General features: G+C 40.2%; 1 protein-coding gene across 1 annotated transcript; it reads left to right on the top strand.

The window, feature by feature from the left end:
* The first annotated feature begins 748 nt into the window (after positions 1-748).
* On the top strand, positions 749-13,868 carry APOH (apolipoprotein H). Its single transcript, XM_006729530.3, has 8 exons — positions 749-858; positions 1,721-1,897; positions 3,186-3,282; positions 4,407-4,483; positions 6,286-6,474; positions 9,515-9,694; positions 11,568-11,765; positions 13,713-13,868. The coding sequence occupies exons 1-8, from the start codon at positions 795-797 to the stop codon at positions 13,766-13,768; spliced, it is 1,038 nt and encodes a 345-aa protein (XP_006729593.2). The 5' UTR covers positions 749-794; the 3' UTR covers positions 13,769-13,868.
* The last annotated feature ends 3,291 nt before the right edge of the window (positions 13,869-17,159 follow it).

Raw genomic sequence — 17,159 nt, 5'->3', positions numbered from 1 at the left:
CAACTTCTGTTCTCTTCGGAGTCCCAGCTTGTAACTTCGTGTCAACTTTCCAATCCCTAAAACAGATCTAGAAATCTGCCTAGACAGATCTAAGAAGTATTAAGAACGATGAACAGGACATTGTGTTGACTTGATGTGAGAAGACTGAGGTTTTGAGGATAGCTTTGAGGTTGCACCTGAAGCTCCCAGGATGATCTTGTTACTAACTGCAAGTAAAACAGAAGTCTGGAAGAAATCATCATTTTCTGAGAGAAGATGATGAACTCGGATTTTTAGGGATTATAGTTTTAGATGCTTCCCTGTGGATGTTCTTTAGAATCATACATCTGGAAACTGGAATATCATTTTAGAGGTGTGGAGACTGAAACACAGAGATGGTCCAAAATTCCTATGTCAAGACTGTGGGGGAAGCAGATGCTCCAGACTTCTGATGCTCCACCCACTACATACACAAAACTAAGGATGGAGGATGAGAGGTCTGGAGTAGAGGCTTGACAATCTGGGAATCACCAGGATTCTGTCGGAGGCAGTAATGGACCATGTTGTGCCATTAAAATAAATGTTATGAAGATGGAAATCATTTGCCAAAGATTTCACAACAAACCCACGGAAGTGAAAGTAAATGATTAAAAAATGTAGGTCTCAGAGTTCCTTTCAAATTGTGATATTTTACCTTCTATTTACAGAGGTAAAAGGACACAAGGGAAAAGGTTAATGTTTAAGCACTTTTATATTTGCATCCCTCTTTTTAGCAGAGGAAACCATTTTGGTAGTGTCTGTGTGAGTCATCCACAATGATTTCTCTGGGGCTCTTCTTGTTCTCAATTTTTCTCTGCCATGTTGCTACTGCAGGACGGAGTAAGTACTCTTTGCTTTTGCAAATATAATTAATATATCCAACCCCCTAGTACATGACAAGGATCAATAATGATCATTAAAATTCTTTCTAGTGTGGATGCTGGGGAGTCTGGATTGATACTGATTCTTCAATATTGCCACGCTTAAAGCTCCTCCCGAAGATGTTCAGCCAGTTGAGGCCTCGATGTATTGACCTATAAAATGGGGATAACTATAGTACCCTTCAAAGGAGGGTTAGGAGGAGATTAGATGAGATATTGCATATGTGAAATATTTGGTACAGAACTTGGCATAGTTACTATCGGTAGCATTAAATAGTTTTTTTCATTTTTGTGCTAGCAGAGCTTAAAAATGAAAATATAGATTTCTTTTTTAAATTTTATTTAAAATCAACTAATTAACATATAGTGTATTATTAGCTTCAGAGGTAGAGTTTAGTGATTCATCAGTTGCATATAACACCCGGTGCTCATTACATCAAGTCCCTCCTTAATGCCCATCACTGGGTTGCCCCAGCCCCCCATCTGCCTCCCCTCCAGCAACCCTCAGTTTGTTTCCGATAGTTAAGAGTCTCACTCTCTGATTTCGTCTTATTTTAGAAAAATATAGATTTCTTTTTTTTTTTTTTAAAGATTTTACTTATTTATTTGAGAGAGAGAATGAGATAGAGAGAGAGAGCATGAGAGGGGGGAGGGTCAGGGGGAGAAGCAGACTCTCTGCTGAGCAGGGAGCCCGATGTGGGACTCGATCCCGGGACTCCAGGTTCATGACCTGAGCCGAAGGCAGTCGCTCAACCAACTGAGCCACCCAGATGCCCGAAAAATATAGATTTCTTAACTAACTGCTTTGTGCTCTATTTCAGCCTGTCCCAAACCAGATGATTTACCATTTGCCACCATTGTTCCATTAAAAACATTCTATGACCCAGGGGAGCAGATCGTGTACTCCTGCCGTCCGGGCTACATGTCCCGGGGTGGGATGAAGCAGTTCACCTGCCCTCTCACAGGACTTTGGCCCATCAACACCCTGAGGTGTACTCGTAAGTCAGTGCCTTCTCTCACATGCTCTCCCCTCATTGGGATTCGGGACACTTGGGGGATAACCCACTTTGTCATGCTGGGGCACAGAGGGCCAGTGGAGCCACAGAGTGGAGGGCTGTGAAGAAACAAGAGGGCCTGGGGGAGTGTTCATGGGAGGGGAGAGCAGAGGTGATAGGTCCTATTTAGAGAGGAGGAGGTGAGCATAGCCCAGAACTAGAAGAGATGTAAAAAAGCGACCTGCTACGATAAAAGAGAGAGAAACACTGCAGAAGTAAAAAAAGATGTACAGATACTCTGAAATTTAGATAGATGCCAAAAGAGACTCTTAAAAAAGTAAAACACAAGGAATCATCAGATCTTTGGACTTGACCTCAAAATGAAAGCAGATTTAATAGAATTATCACATTATAATAATTTATAATAAATATAATTATATGAATTGTATATATTATATAACCATAATTTATAAAATAAATTATAATAATTTATACATATAAATATAATATAAAAAACTTAAGCAAAGATTTATTGCTATCACCTTATGGTAGATGGTTGCTTTTCTTTATTCCTCAGTACATGGTTCCATGATATTATGCCAGCATTACTTTTTACGTCAAATATGGAGCAATCAACCCAATAGAATTTCTGGCAATTTTATGTAGAAGTTAAACAGTAAAAAAAAAGACTATATGGGTCTATCTGAGCCCTGGTTATTTTGGTCATATGAACATGACCTTTGTGAAAATCATACATTTCATACAAGTGATTTTAGTATGCTTTTTGTTTCAAAAGGACTAAAGATTTTTAATGAAAAACAGCTATAACATCATAAGGGAAAAGTTTTCTTTAAATTGGTCATAACTCTGGAATACTAACAATTTCATTTTTTCAAGTTACTTTCCACATGTATATTTTTGCATCATTGCAGAGAGTAGGTACCATTTTGTATTTTTCTATATTCATCAGCATAGCATACATATTGACTGTGTCTCCATAGTCTTCATAATTCATACTTTGTTGGTTGCATAAGAATGCAACTGTTGATTTACCATAGTTGATCAAAACAATCACCTGATGGTAAACATTTAGGCTGTCCAATTTTTGTTATTAGAGGTAACAGTGCAATGAGCCCCTTTGTGCATATATCATTTGACTAATTTTGAGTTATTTGCTTAGAATAGTTAACAGTAGAGTTATTGGATCAAAGAATAGAAATGAATTTATATGTTTTTACTTCAATGAAAAATTCTACAAATTGAAATTTACCTTTCTATCTTTAAATTACAGCCAGAGTATGTCCTTTTGCTGGAATCTTAGAAAATGGAGCTGTACGCTACACAACTTTTGAATATCCTAACACAATCAGTTTTGCTTGTAACACCGGGTGAGGACTTCTAGCTAACAGAGGCAGAATATTTCTGTGCCCTTAAGCTAAACATCAAGACATATTTTACTTTTAGCCTTCAGGCTGGACTTGCTGAATACAATCATTTGTAATCCTGCTTTTAATCTATACCACAGTGGTGTTGGGGTAGGGGAAGGGATGGAGGCCATAACAACTAGTAAAATATGAAGTTGCTACTGTATCCAACTTTCCTTCTCCTGGTTAATTACTTAACTGAGGAGGTACATTGGAAAGACTAAAACTGGATGGTAATTCTTTATCATCTCTGGGACAAATCTTGGCATGAAGGTTAAAATACTTTAGGAATTGGACTTGAGCTTTGGACATGAACCTAATTTGATTGACTGACCTGGGAGTCTCCAGAAGGGAGTTCTCTGGCGAAGGTTGGGAGTGTGATGGTATAGAACATAGTTCTGTTGATCCTCACACGATGCAGGGCAGCATCCCCAGCAAGAAAGCATGTAGCTCATCTGCCTTATTAGCAAAGACATCACCAGTGACATTGTCAACATAGGTCAGCTGTACCTTAGGGCAAAATTTTACTGAGGATTCTTGTTTGGGATTGGAAATTAAGAAATACTTGAGGAGAAATGGACTCCTTTCATCTGAAACACCAACTAACTTGTGGGTCTGATGACAAAGGGCCTTGAAACATTTGGCTTCGAGGAGACAATGTTACATTTTTGATGGAAATATACTGCATTGTTTTTACCCATTTATGTCAGTAGAGTGAATAGTTTCAGGAAATGAATAGTAGCCATGTCTCAGTTTGATTCACTTTTGTGACCCTGAAGAAGAGATGCTTCTTTGCTCCATGTAAGAAGCAGCTAATTTGGCCTGCTGATTGGAAAAGACAGATTTGGGGGGTTGGTTTCTATGCCTCCAGCTATGGAAACTTCTCATTCTTCTGTGAGTCCCCTGCAGCCCTGGGCTGGGAGATTTGATGAGCCTTAAGTGAGTGCTTAGCTCCTCAAGAAAGCAGCATTACAAAATAGGGAAAAAGTCAGTAGCGTGAACCTGAGGCGATGCTCAGTGGAGAAGACATTTGAGATGCCATCAATGGATTATTCTACTGCTTGATGGGTTACATTTTCCTTTTGCAGGTTTTATCTGAATGGAAGTAGTTCTGCTCAATGTACCGAGGAAGGAAAATGGAGTGTTGACCTTCCTGTCTGTACTCGTGAGTCTGTGGGTCCCCAGTTCTGGGGAGAGCGATTAGTTGGTTTGCCTGGGACTTTGCTGGTCTTAACCCTGTACATTCCATGCCCTGGAAATCCCTCAGTCCTGACTCTTTGGGATGGTTGCTCACCCTCATGGGGAGTGTTCATCCTGATATCATCTTACCTTGGAGGATCAACAACCCTTTTGGAAGGACAGAAGGAAAGCATTCAACTCATGAACACATTTGTATCCACCACTTGGTGGAACCAGTGATATCTGGGCTTAGTCATTCCATCATTCTCTCAGTTTTTGACAGGCTACGTGTGGCATTGGTCAATCAGGGACTGCCATCACTGGACTAGAAAAACTGGTAACTGAGATCAAACATCTTCCTCCTACTCTGGGACCTCATTCATTCATTTATACATTTATACATACATTCATACATTTATACATTCGTTTATACATTTATGCATATTGAGAACCTAATGTGTGTCATATCCTGTTCTCAGCACTGAGGCTATATGGCTGAAAGAGACTTCTGCCTGCCCTCAGCAAGTGTGTCTAGTAATGAGGGACATAGGAAAGTAACCTTCACAGTGACCTTAGGCTCCATCAAAGGGCCTTGCCTCATAGGAGTGGAGTGGGATTGTTCCCCCAAACACTGCTGGCTTATTCCGGGGACCCTGAGCCATGCAGTCAGGGGCAGCTCTGGGCATTGCTGATATAGGGAGGGATGTTCTGATTGTGATTCACGGGAGTCCAATCTTCGACCAGGAGGCCCATGCATTACAATCATGGTTATGGTTTTTTAACATTTCAGTGAGGTCTGTCCTAGCAAGAGTCAGTGAAAAAGTCAAGCAATTTCAAATCAGTGATGGTTTAAGAAAAGCTGAACTACCAAAACAAAGGTTTTTAAGGCTAAATTAGAGTTTACTCAGCAGTAAAAATCACCACTGTTCCTATAGTTTCCCTTGGAAGCAGATTTATATCAACTATGTAGTCACTTTTGCTTCTTGGTTACAAAGAGAAGATCCGCTTTCACTTCAGTCTAATCTAAATCAATGCTTCTCATACTTTAAAGTACTGTGAATCACCTGGGCATCTCGTTAAGATGCAGATTCTGATCCACGGCTCTGGGGTGGGGTCTGAGCTGCTGCATTTCTAGTAAGCTTCCAAGTAAGGCCCCTGCTGGGGTCTCACAGATCCCACTTGGAGTAGCAAGGATCTAAATAATTCAGATGAAATCACATTCACTCACTTCCTTTACATTAGTATAACTCTCCCTGGACTTATTGAAACCCCGTATTAGTCCGCTCAGGATGACAACCCAGACTGTTTCCACATAAAGTTACTTGTGTAAGCTCCATGCATTCAGAGTGCAGAAGCAGGAGATATTCAATGGGAACAAACCAACGTAAGCCAGCAGTGGAACGTAGATGTCGCAAAAGACTTTGTACCAAGTGCTATTATGAGCAATTATTGTAGGATGGTCCTCCACCAATTCTGACTTCCAGAAATATCTAGCATTTGGATCACAGACTGATGGAGACCTATGCATTATGTCATTGTATCAGGCAAATTTATGGTGACAAGACTTAGACTTACTTCATTTTTCAATCTTTTCACTGGTTCAGACATCTGGTTTTCAGATCATATTTTCTTCTGTGACTTCTTTAAGGGACTGTTTTTACCCTGGTATTTGATCCAATTTTGGATTTTCTCAAGTTAATCTTTGTTTTTTTGTTTTTTCCTTTCTGGAAAGAGCATTTTTAAAAGACTCAACTATTTCATAAAAGTGATCATTCTTTCTTTTTCCAGCTGTAACTTGCCCTCTACCACCCATTCCTAAGTTTGCAACCCTTAGTGATTACAAGCCATTGGCTAAAAACCACTCCGTCTATGGAAACAAGGCTGTCTTCGAATGTTTGCCACACTATGCCATGTTTGGAAATGATACAATTACCTGCACAGCACATGGAAATTGGACTACGTTACCAGAATGCAGAGGTAGGTGCAAGGACAAGACAAAGCTATTATGACAGTGTAGAATCCCATTTTTAAGAACTATGGAAAATTCCACTGTCATCGAGTGTTTCCAATGGCCTTGTTCAACAAATGTTTATTGGCATCTACCATGTGCCAGGCAGTGTGCTAGGTATTGGGGATACCAGATGAACGAGACTTGGCTTCTGACCTCAGGAGAATTATATATAATGCAATGAACTGTTTGGAGGTGCCTGGGAGAGCTTCCCAGAAGAGGAGAAGTGGAGAATGAGGGGAAGGCATGGAAAGTCAGGGAAGCATGGGAGAACAGGGTGTGTGCATGGACAGTCGAATATGGTGGTGAGGTTGGTTGAGAGAAGCCAGGATTAAATTGGGACATCCTAGGAGATGAGGGTGAAAAACTGGGCTGTAGTCAGATTGTCCCAAGCTTCTATAGTCCACCTAAATTTAAGAATCACAAGAATATTTGATTTTAAAAATTATGAAAATTCTTCCTCTTCTATTTATTTTTATTTTTTAGAGAGAGCATGTGTGTGCTCGTGGGGTGGGGAGGGGCAGAGAGAGAAGGAGAAGGAGAGGGAGAAAATCTTAAGCAGGCTCCATGCCCAGCACAGAGCCTGAAGTGAGGCTCAATCCCATGCCCCCGAGATCATGACCTAAGCCAAAATCAGGAGTGGGACACTTGACCAACTGAGCCACCTAGGTGCCCCCTTCCTCTTTTAATTTGATCTATCATTGTTATCTTTGAATTTGTCAACTGCAGAACAAGTAGACAAATTATAGACTTTATCATGCACACAAGGAGTTATACTAAGGACTGCTACTTTCTCCTGTAGTAGATATTGCAGATAACTCTTGAATGATTCAAAGAATAAATGCTTTTTAGCCTGGGGAAACTACCAATAATATTACCTAGCACCTTCTGCGGGACTTAAACTCTGGGCCAGGTACTGGTCTCCTGCTGTATATGTGTCATCTCATCTCATTTAATTCTCTCAAGTCCTAAGCAGTAGGTTCTTTTTTTTTTTTTCAACCTTTCACCTACATGTATGAACCGTTAACATGTTGTGACTTTCTCTGTCTCTCTCTCTTTCCATAGACAGATGCTTTTTCTTCCTGAACCATCTGAAAATAAGTTGTACACATCATGACACTTACCCATAAATACTTCAGCATGAATGTCATAAGAACAAAAACATTGTCCCTGTAGACAAGACATTTAATGTGTTTTGAATTATTAACAATAATGATTTAAAATATTATAATAATATAAACAATTAACAACATTTATTTCATGTGGAAATTTCCCCTCAATTGGCGCGAAAGTGTTCTTTATACATGTGTTTTGTTTTACGTGGGATCTTGTCAAGAATCACACATTTGGTTTAGTCGTCATGGCTCCTTAGTCTCCTTTGATTAAGAATGATCCCCTGTGGGATGCCTAGGAGGCTCAGTTGGTGAAGCGGCTGCCTTCAGCTTGAGGTCACGATCCCAGGGTCCTGGGATCGAGTTCCGCATCGGGCTCCCTGCTCAGCAGGGGGCCTGCTTCTCCCTCTGCTGCTGCCCCTTCCTCCTCTCCCTGCTCGTGCTCGTTCTCTCTGTCTCTCTCTCTCTCTCAAATAAATAAATACAGTATTTTTTAAAAAAGGATGATCCCCTGCCTTTTTAGTTGTCTTTCCTTGACATTTTTATTTTTATTTATTTCTATTGTTTTTTAGAGAGAGAGCATGTGTGAGGGGTAGGGCGGAGGGACAGAGGAGAGGGAGAGAGAGAGAGAATGCCAAGCAGACTCCATGTCCAGCATGGAGCCCGACTTGGGGCTCAATCTCTCCACCCTGAGATCACAACCTGAGCCGAAATCAAGAGTTGGATTCTTAGTGGTACCTGGGTGGCTCAGTCAGTTAAGCATCTGTCTTTGGCTCAGGTCATGATCCCAGGGTCCTGGGGTCGAGCCCCACATCAGGTGCCCTGCTCAGCGGGGAGCCTGCTTCTCCCTCTCCCTCTGCCTGCTGCTTCCCCTGCTTGTGCTCTCTCTCTGTCAAACAAATAAATAAAATCTTAAAAAAAAAAAAAAGATTCAGGCACTTAACTGACTGAGCCACTCAGGTGCCCCTCCTTGACATTTTTAAAGAATACAGGCTAGTTGTCTTGTAGAATATTCCATCATCTGAATCTAGGTGATGATTTACTTGTGATTAGATTCAAGCTAAATAATTTTGATAAGAATCCATTCCATCACATCAGGAGGTATCACTGGTCATGCTTCATTTGAGCCCTTGGTCAGGTGGGTTGTGTCAGATCTTCTTTCCCTTTTTGGAAAGCAAATGGTGGGTGATACTTGGAGATGGTGTGACTATCTACTCTCTAGCAGGCATTTTGGCATCCTCTGATGATCCCCAACTTAGTCAATTATGACTCAGGCAAACTGGCGACTTTCTATCTTTTCTATATTGATTAGCTTGCATTCTTCTGTAGAAAAAAGCTTTTCTTTTCTTCCGTGGACTATTTTGAAAGTATTATTATAGACTCATAGATTCAGGTGCCAGGAAGCAGCACCATGTTTCTCCTTCATATTTCATTCTGGCTTCTCATATAGAATGAAGACATTCATAAGAATTAAATTTAACATCTGAAATCCAATAATGGTGTGCTAGTGTGCATGGAGGGCGTCTTTGTGTTTTAATTTCATGGTTTGTTGATTAAAAGAGACAGGCTTTTTTTTTTCTTCTTTCAAACCCACCATTTTAGACAGCATGGAGATGAAATTTGGAATAAATAATACGCTGTGATTATATGAGAGCCCAAAGAACTTGGTAACTCATTGATTTACTTTCAGAGTGTTGTTTCTTTTTTAATATCTAGGGTCCTGTGGGCATAAGAAAAGGGGGACAGAATTAAGCCCCTAAGTCCCTAGAAATTGTAGTCCAGCTACAGGAACACCCAGTGACTCAGTGGGGTAATGGAGACTGGAATGTAAATATTTCATATCTATGGGACAGCACTACTATTTATACTAATATGTCTTATTGAATACACTTTTTAGAAGTAAAATGCCCATTCCCATCAAGACCAGACAATGGGTTTGTGAACTATCCTGCAAAACAAACACTTTATTACAAGGATAAAGCCACATATGGTTGCCATGATACATTTGTCTTGGATGGCCCACAAGAAGTAGAATGTAACAAATTTGGAAATTGGTCTGCACAACCAAGTTGTAAAGGTATGAAATATGGGTGAGGTTTTAATACATCATGAACTTATCCAGTGGATTACCCTTACTTGCCATTTTCTTGTTCCAATCATTTTCCACTTGTTGCTCAGACTTGCTTCACAGTTATTTGTATGTGAAAGACTTTAGGACTTACATGTGCTTGGGGGGACTTCATGCTTAGCAGTGTGTTTGAGATGAAACTGTAGGAAATAAACAGATCCTTTTTTTTTTCTTTTCTTTTTTTTTTTTATTCTTATGTTAATCCCCATACATTACATCATTAGTTTTAGATGAAGTGTTCCATGATTCATTGTTTGTGCATAACACCCAGTGCTCCATGCAGAATGTGCCCTCCTCAATACCCATCACCAGGCTAACCCATCCTCCCACCCCTCTCCCCTCTAGAACCCTATAAACAGATCCTTTGTAAGCATTGATGATATGGTGGAAAATTGTGTGGGTTTCCTCTACTTGTTTTCCCGTGAGCATCCTTTTCTGCTTTGTTCTAGTCTAGATTCTTCTCCTTGTTGCAGAAACCAATCACACATTCAAGCTAGTTCAAGGAAATGGGGGTTTATCATAAACAGGCAACAGGCATTTGTATGGACATTGAAGATGAGGAAATGAAATACAGCTGGTCTTGAGGATTCGAACCGAAAGCCAGGCCCTATTACTACTCTTTCCATATCTCAGTGGCCTCATTGTCTCTCTCATTCATGTTTCCCTGCTCACTCACCTCGAACCTTGCTTGACTCTACACCAGGACCTCTCAACCCAAGGACTCATCACTAACTGGTATTTTTTCCTGAGAACACTGGTTCCTTTTGAGTTAGGGTGTTTATCCTTGACCCGGGGTCATGCTTATGCAAAGAACAATAACCTAGCACTATATTTCTGCTCAGGTTGCTACAGGGCTGGGCAGTTTAAGCAGAAAAGGAAATTAGGCACAGCAGGCAAAATGATGTATAATTAGTGTCTTAGTTGGGGTCCCCTAGACCGCAGAGCCTGAGACAGGGATTCAGGTGCAGATGATTTATTCAGTGAGTGTCTCAGGAGAAAGTGAGGCAGGTAGGATCGAGTAGGGCACTGGTTCTCAAACTTCACTGTGCCCCAGAATCACCTGGAGGGCTTATTTAAACACAGAGTTTCTGATTCAGTAGATCTGGGATAGGACCTGAGAATTTGCATTTCTATCAAGTTCCCAAGTGATGCTGCTGCTGCTGATCCAGGAACTAAGTTTTGAACAAATAGGTGGTCTCAACTAGAGTCTAGTTTCAATTTCATCCCCTTGGGAGCTCTGGACCATGAATTCTACCCTAGAGTTGATCCCACCAAAAGGCAAGGGACCTGCTTTTTGTATCCCCTTGTTGGTCAGTCATTGGCTATGGGCTGCTCCCTTCCCTGATCCTGGTGTGGGGGCTGATTTGCTCCCAGAAGAGACGGCTCCCTTATGGCTGAGGGCAATTTTCAGAGAAAGGAACATTTGTGAGCTATCATCAGCCAGTGCTCACAGTGGCTGGTGGATGGACGCACTAGCTCAATAAATGGGATCTAAGTGGGGCAGTGGAGGTTTATATGAAATGGCAGTATCTCGTAGTTCTTTTTCACTGAAGCCTAAAATCTGATGCTTCTGCTTTGACCTTCTTAAGTGGCTACTACAAGGGGGGAAAAGGGCATCTTGGAAGCCGTGACTAAGTGTTCTATTGATAAAGAACTTCCATTAGCAATGACACCGATGTTACTCACTATGAACATTCTTGGAATCTTCTTGTCTTGAGCAATGTGTTTCAGGTGTACTCATCTACTGATCCAAATGCTACATCATCCTTAAAGAAGACTAACTGGACTCCTAAGTCTTGACTACAAATATTGTCTCTTTCAGCTTCTTGTAAATTATCTGTTAAAAAAGCAACTGTGCTATACCAAGGAGAGAGAGTAAAGCTTCAAGAAAAATTCAAGGATGGAATGCCGCATGGTGAAAAAGTTTCTTTCTTCTGCAAGAATAAGGAAAAGAAGTGTAGCTATACAGAGGATGCTCAGTGCATCGATGGCACCATTGAAATCCCCAAGTGCTTCAAGGGTGAGTCTGACACTGGTACTTTTAGCTAAGGTTTCCACTTGCCCCTCACCACAAGAAGTACTTTATTTATTTATTTGCATAAAATCAGTTATATTTATTTAGAATTGCATAAGAAATACATATGATAAAATAAAACTCAATAGAGACATCTGATTACAAAATGGAAGAAAAAGATGTTTTCTAGTAAACAGAATTCTGTGCTTTAGTACTTGAATTTGAACTGTACATTTTTGACGTTTACTCAATGAATGACTTTCTACAAATGACTTAAGTTTTCAAGTCTTTGTATCTTTGTCAGTAAAACAGGAATTATAACATATATCTCATCATTATAAGAAGCCATGTCAGTTTGGCCACTGGATTTTCTCTAAAGATTTTATTTATTTATTTGAGACGGAGAGAAAGAGCGAGAAAGCATGAATGGGAGGGAAGGGCAGAAGGAGATGGAGAAGCAGGCTCCCTGCTGACTAAGCCACCCAGGTGCCCCTGGCCACTGGATTTTTAAAAAGAGAGGGGGAGCAGGAGAAAAGAGTGAGATGAAGCAATAAACGGATTCATTTTCTCCACTTGCATTAACATTTTCCTTTCCAATTTTTTTCCCTAAAACTCAGGGTTGCAGTTTTATTCAATGAATATTGACATGAATTATGCCATCTTGTATAATTCCAGAGTAAGCTCAAATAAGAATAATAATGTTGCATGGAGTATTGAATAATAGTAATATTTACTGCCTCTCAGTCCCAAATTATAGAGAACTCACCCCAATTACAAAGTAACTCATGGTAATGGTGATTGGTTTATAGATCTTCTAACATTTTTTCCCTTTCTTCAGCAACTCCTAGAGTTTGAAAAGTCCCCATTAGAGCAAAGTATTCATTAGAGCAAAATATTTTAAGGAAGATGAGATTATGTTTGTGTGAGATAGAGAACTGTATAATGATCAGCATTTAGAACTGCTAACTTTTTAAATTTTCGGGTTTAGGGTTTAAATATCTTTGTACTATGAAGGAAGAATGAGCCAGAGGCTGAAGCTACTATTGGCTCTTAGTTTAGAAGGGTTCCAAGAGGGGCACCTGGGTGGCTCAGTTGGTTAAGTGTCTGTCTTTGGCTCAGGTCACGATCCCAGAGTCTTGGGATCCAGCCCCATGTCGGTCTCCTTGCTCAGCGGGGAACCTGCTTCTCCCTCTGCCTGCCGCTCCCCCCTGTTTGTGCTCTCTCTCTGACAAATAAATAAGTAAAATCTTACCAAAAAAGTGTTCCAAGAATGTGGACAGCCCTATCCTGGGCAGGCAGGTTAGAGAAGAGAGGGGTTTGAGAAGTGACCAGCTAGAGACAGAGAATGGAATGATAACTAGTGAATCACACCTACTTCACAGGTTTGATGATCAGAAATATGATCCATGCCACTGAGGAGGTGTTCAAACAATGATAGTTATTATAATCACTAATGGTTAGAAATGCACTGGATAAATTGTTATTGTTCAAAATATAGCAGACCCCTGGGCAGATGTTAAATACTGAAATTGACAGAGGGCATGTAGCCTCCTACAAATCAGTACACAAAATATTAGAAGAGGATAATTTAAAAAAACCAAACAGAGTTTTGTTGATGAATTTCTTCAGGCTATTGTTCCTTATAGTCTTCAGACAGATGCAGCACTGCTACTGCATCTGAGAATAAATAAAAGGCTGATACAAGTTTTTTTTTTTCCTTTTAATCTTGACTATCAGAATTATACAGAACCTTTTATTTTCTCTCTTGGAAATGAGTGCCTTATCATTTCCCTGATGTTTTCTCCTATCACTTAAACCTCACAGTCAATGGTTTTATTCATATAATTAAATTTTCCCACATGTTGGTAAAATGTATTTGATTTGGCTTAGCTACTTAGCAAATTTAAGAAATGATCATTTATCTTAGTGTCTTACCTTTTTTTTCCCAAACAGAACACAACACTCTGGCTTTCTGGAAAACCGATGCATCAGATGTAAAGCCATGCTAAACTGGTTTTCAGATTCAAAATTAAATGCCACACTTGAATCAGTGTTTGTCCAAGGAACATAACGGAAGTGGAAAAATAAAGTGACTGAATTTTTTCCCTCTGTCGTTGCGGCGTGGTAGCTTACTTTTAGTTATGTTAGCTGGTTAAGAAACCCAAATACGTGGAACATGGTCATTTCATGGCTGTGGAATGGAAAGGGTACACAGTTATCCAGGTAACTCAGTTCGCCTCTCCCTTGTTCTACTCTCAAATGCTTTTGCCTCAACCAACTGCAGTATATTTCATAGAATGGTCCAGAGAACCATCACATGAGCCCTCAGCTCTGCCTGGCTTACCATATTTCTCTGATTTATACACTCCTCTCCTCTCCAAGGTGGCTACTTCTCTTCTCAACCGTCCTCAAGCCACCTTCTCTCCCCTCACGCTCACCTGATCATCCTGCTCCTATTGCACCAAGAAAAGAGAAAAGACCTTTTAAAGACCTTCCCATGGGGCGCCTGGATGGCTCAGTTGGTTAAGCAGACGACCCTTGATTTTGGCACAGGTTGTGATCTCAGGGTCTGGGGATCAAGCCCCAGTGGGGAGTGCGCTGGAGATTCTCTCTCTCCCTCTCCCTCTGCTCCTCCCTCCCACTCGTGCATTCTCTCTCTAAATAAATCTTTAAAAAAACAAATAAAATAAAAAATCTTCCCATGACCAAATCTGTCAACTTAGCAGTACCTGTTCCATATTCTCTGCCCTCTGTCTTGTTGCAGTGGATAAACCCAGTTTCCATCTAAGGGCAAACCTTATGCACTGGATCCCATCTTCTCTCTGCTACTTAAGGATTTTGCTCCTGCCATGAATGATCTTCCATTTTTATTTCTTTTTCTTCCTATTGGACCATTTCTATCAGTGTAGAAATATATGGTAATATTACCCTTTACAAAAACCCTTCCTGTTGCCTGACATCTTTTTCCAGCTACTGTCCCATCTTTTTTTCCTGTTTTTATTTTTATTTTATTTTATTTTAATTTTTAATTATTTTTTATTTTTTTATGTTCCCTGTTTTTATAAAAGTACTGGAAAAGCTGTTTCTGTTTGCCAGCTCTACAAATAGTACCCATCACTACTCTTGAAATCTGTCTCCCCAAAATTCCCTCACTGATGATATTTCATTAGGATTTGATCTGCTTGCCCAGGGTGGGGGCCAGATCTCTGTTCCCAAATGTTTCTCTGTTCCTCCTTTCCTTCCCTCTCAGGTGGTCATTCAAAAGCTCCACATTCCCATTACTTAGCCTTAAAAAACAATTTTACTTTTTCTTCCTCAGTCCTTCCTTTCTGTATTGTCTCTCCCTCCCCCTCTCTCTGGGTATTGGGGCTTGGGTTTGAGACCATTTGATACCTCCCCTTTGTAAACCAAAAAGCCCTATTTGGGGATTTTGCTGAGCAAAAGAGCCATCCGCTCTGGACTTCCTCTCTCAGCACAAAGCTTTAGATCCACTGTTTTCTTTAACTTGCTACATATTATTTTTTAAATGGACCTCCTGGGGCACCTGGGTGGCTCAGTTGGTTAAGTGTCTGACTCTTGATTGCAGTTCAGGTCATAATCTCAGGGTCGTGAGATTGAGCCCTGCTCCATACTCAGCCCAAGTCTGCTGGAGATTCTCCCTCCCTCTTCTTCTGTTCCTCCCCTCCCCCTGCCCCCCAAAAACCAAACAAATAAAAAAAAATCTTTAAAATAAAAAATAAAAAAATAAAACGGCCCCTCCCCCCTCATCCCATGTAACAGGTCTAGGAATGAAAAGATGGCAGTAAAAATTTTAGAGCATCTCCCCCTGCTCCAGACATGATTGCAAGGTTTGCTCCAGGAAAGAGAGAATATATTTTCCTATTATCCTCCTTTTTGTTGCAAACGCTTTCCTAATTAATTTTATTATTTCAAAATTTAAAAATACATAGAAAAAATGTTAAATTGCTCACTGTCCCTCAGCTCACTTGAACAGGGCTCTGGAGCAGTGAAAGTCAGTGATGATTTTCTTGGGCATCTGGTGAGTAGTTATTGGGACCCTTTCTAATGTAGCCCTGAGCTCCAAGGCCTTTTGCTCAATCTTTGAGGGCCTTTTCATAAAAACTCACAATTAAGCTTTCCTGTTCTTTCACAAGGCCATTACCTACTTGGATCAACTGAGATATAATCCAGAGTTTTTTAAGTCCTATAATCCAGCTTATACCCAATGAACGAACATACCCAATGGGGGATTATTTACTTAAGTATTTATTACCTATGACCTATCTCAAGGGTATAATCAATAGGATATGGGGCCAATCAGAATGGATGGCCATCTTGGACTGGGACCTGGGGTGGGGAGTTGGGGCTGAAAGCCTCCTGATGTATCAGGCATTACCCTTTAGTTAGACTGGTGAAAGCAGGCAAGAGGTCTTACGGGAAGAGCTGTTGGCCTTGTGGCTGGTACTCAGAGATTTGGGGCAACAGCTATCTATCAATTGGCATAAAAGCTTTTCAATATTTTCACACCCTGTGTGCCCTGCCACGCCTGCTTTCAAGAAAGATTTGGGACATCTTGATGTTGAAAGGACATAAACAACATTAAAAAAAAAACAAACAAACCCACACACATCAAACAAAACAAAACAAGAACACGTATTGTATATTTAAAATTGCCATACCATTTATTTTTTAAGGCTTTGTTATTTTTCTAGAGCAGTGTTAGGTTTACAACAAAATTTAGAGGAAAGTACAGAGAGTTCACATATACCGCCCACCCTCACCCATGCAGAGCCTAGCCATTATCAACATCACTTACCAAAGTGCTACATTTTTAGCCAAAGATAAACCTACACTGACACATCACCCCAAGTTTACCCTAGGATTTACTCTTGGTGTTGTCTATTCTATGGATCTGAACAAAAGTATAATGACATATATCCATTGTAGAGAGTATTTTCACTGCCTTCAAAGTCCTCTGTGTTCTGCAGGACATCTTGGTTGCTTCCAGGTTTGGGTGATTATGAATAAAGCTGCTATAAAGATCTGTGTGCAGATTCTTGTGTGAATATAAGTTTTCAGCTTCTTTGGGTAACTATCAAGGAGCATGACTGCTGGATCATATGGTAAGAATATGTTTGTTGTTACTGAGATGTAATTGACATATAACATTATATTAATTTCATGTTCAACATAATGATTTGAGACATATATATTATGAAATGATCACCACAATAAATATAGTTAACATCCATCACCACACAGTTACAATTTTTTCTTGTGATGAGAACTTTTAAGATCTGCTCTCTTAGCAACTTTCAAATATACTATACAGTAGAGTATTATTAACTATAATCACCATGCTGTACATTACATCCCCAGGACTTAGTTTATTTTACAACT

Source organism: Leptonychotes weddellii, chromosome 15 (genome assembly GCF_054177405.1).
Source record: "Leptonychotes weddellii isolate Sample4059 chromosome 15, ASM5417740v2, whole genome shotgun sequence".
NCBI lineage: Eukaryota > Metazoa > Chordata > Mammalia > Carnivora > Phocidae > Leptonychotes > Leptonychotes weddellii.
This window is presented reverse-complemented; position numbering and strand designations above follow the sequence as displayed.

Coding starts and splice junctions, on each gene's coding strand:
- APOH (XM_006729530.3), top strand. CDS start 795: ATGATTTCTCTGGGGCTCTTCTTGTTCTCAATTTTTCTCTGCCATGTT. Junction 859..1,720: donor TGTTGCTACTGCAGGACGGA/GTAAGTACTCTT, acceptor GCTCTATTTCAG/CCTGTCCCAAACCAGATGAT. Junction 11,766..13,712: donor AATCCCCAAGTGCTTCAAGG/GTGAGTCTGACA, acceptor TTTCCCAAACAG/AACACAACACTCTGGCTTTC.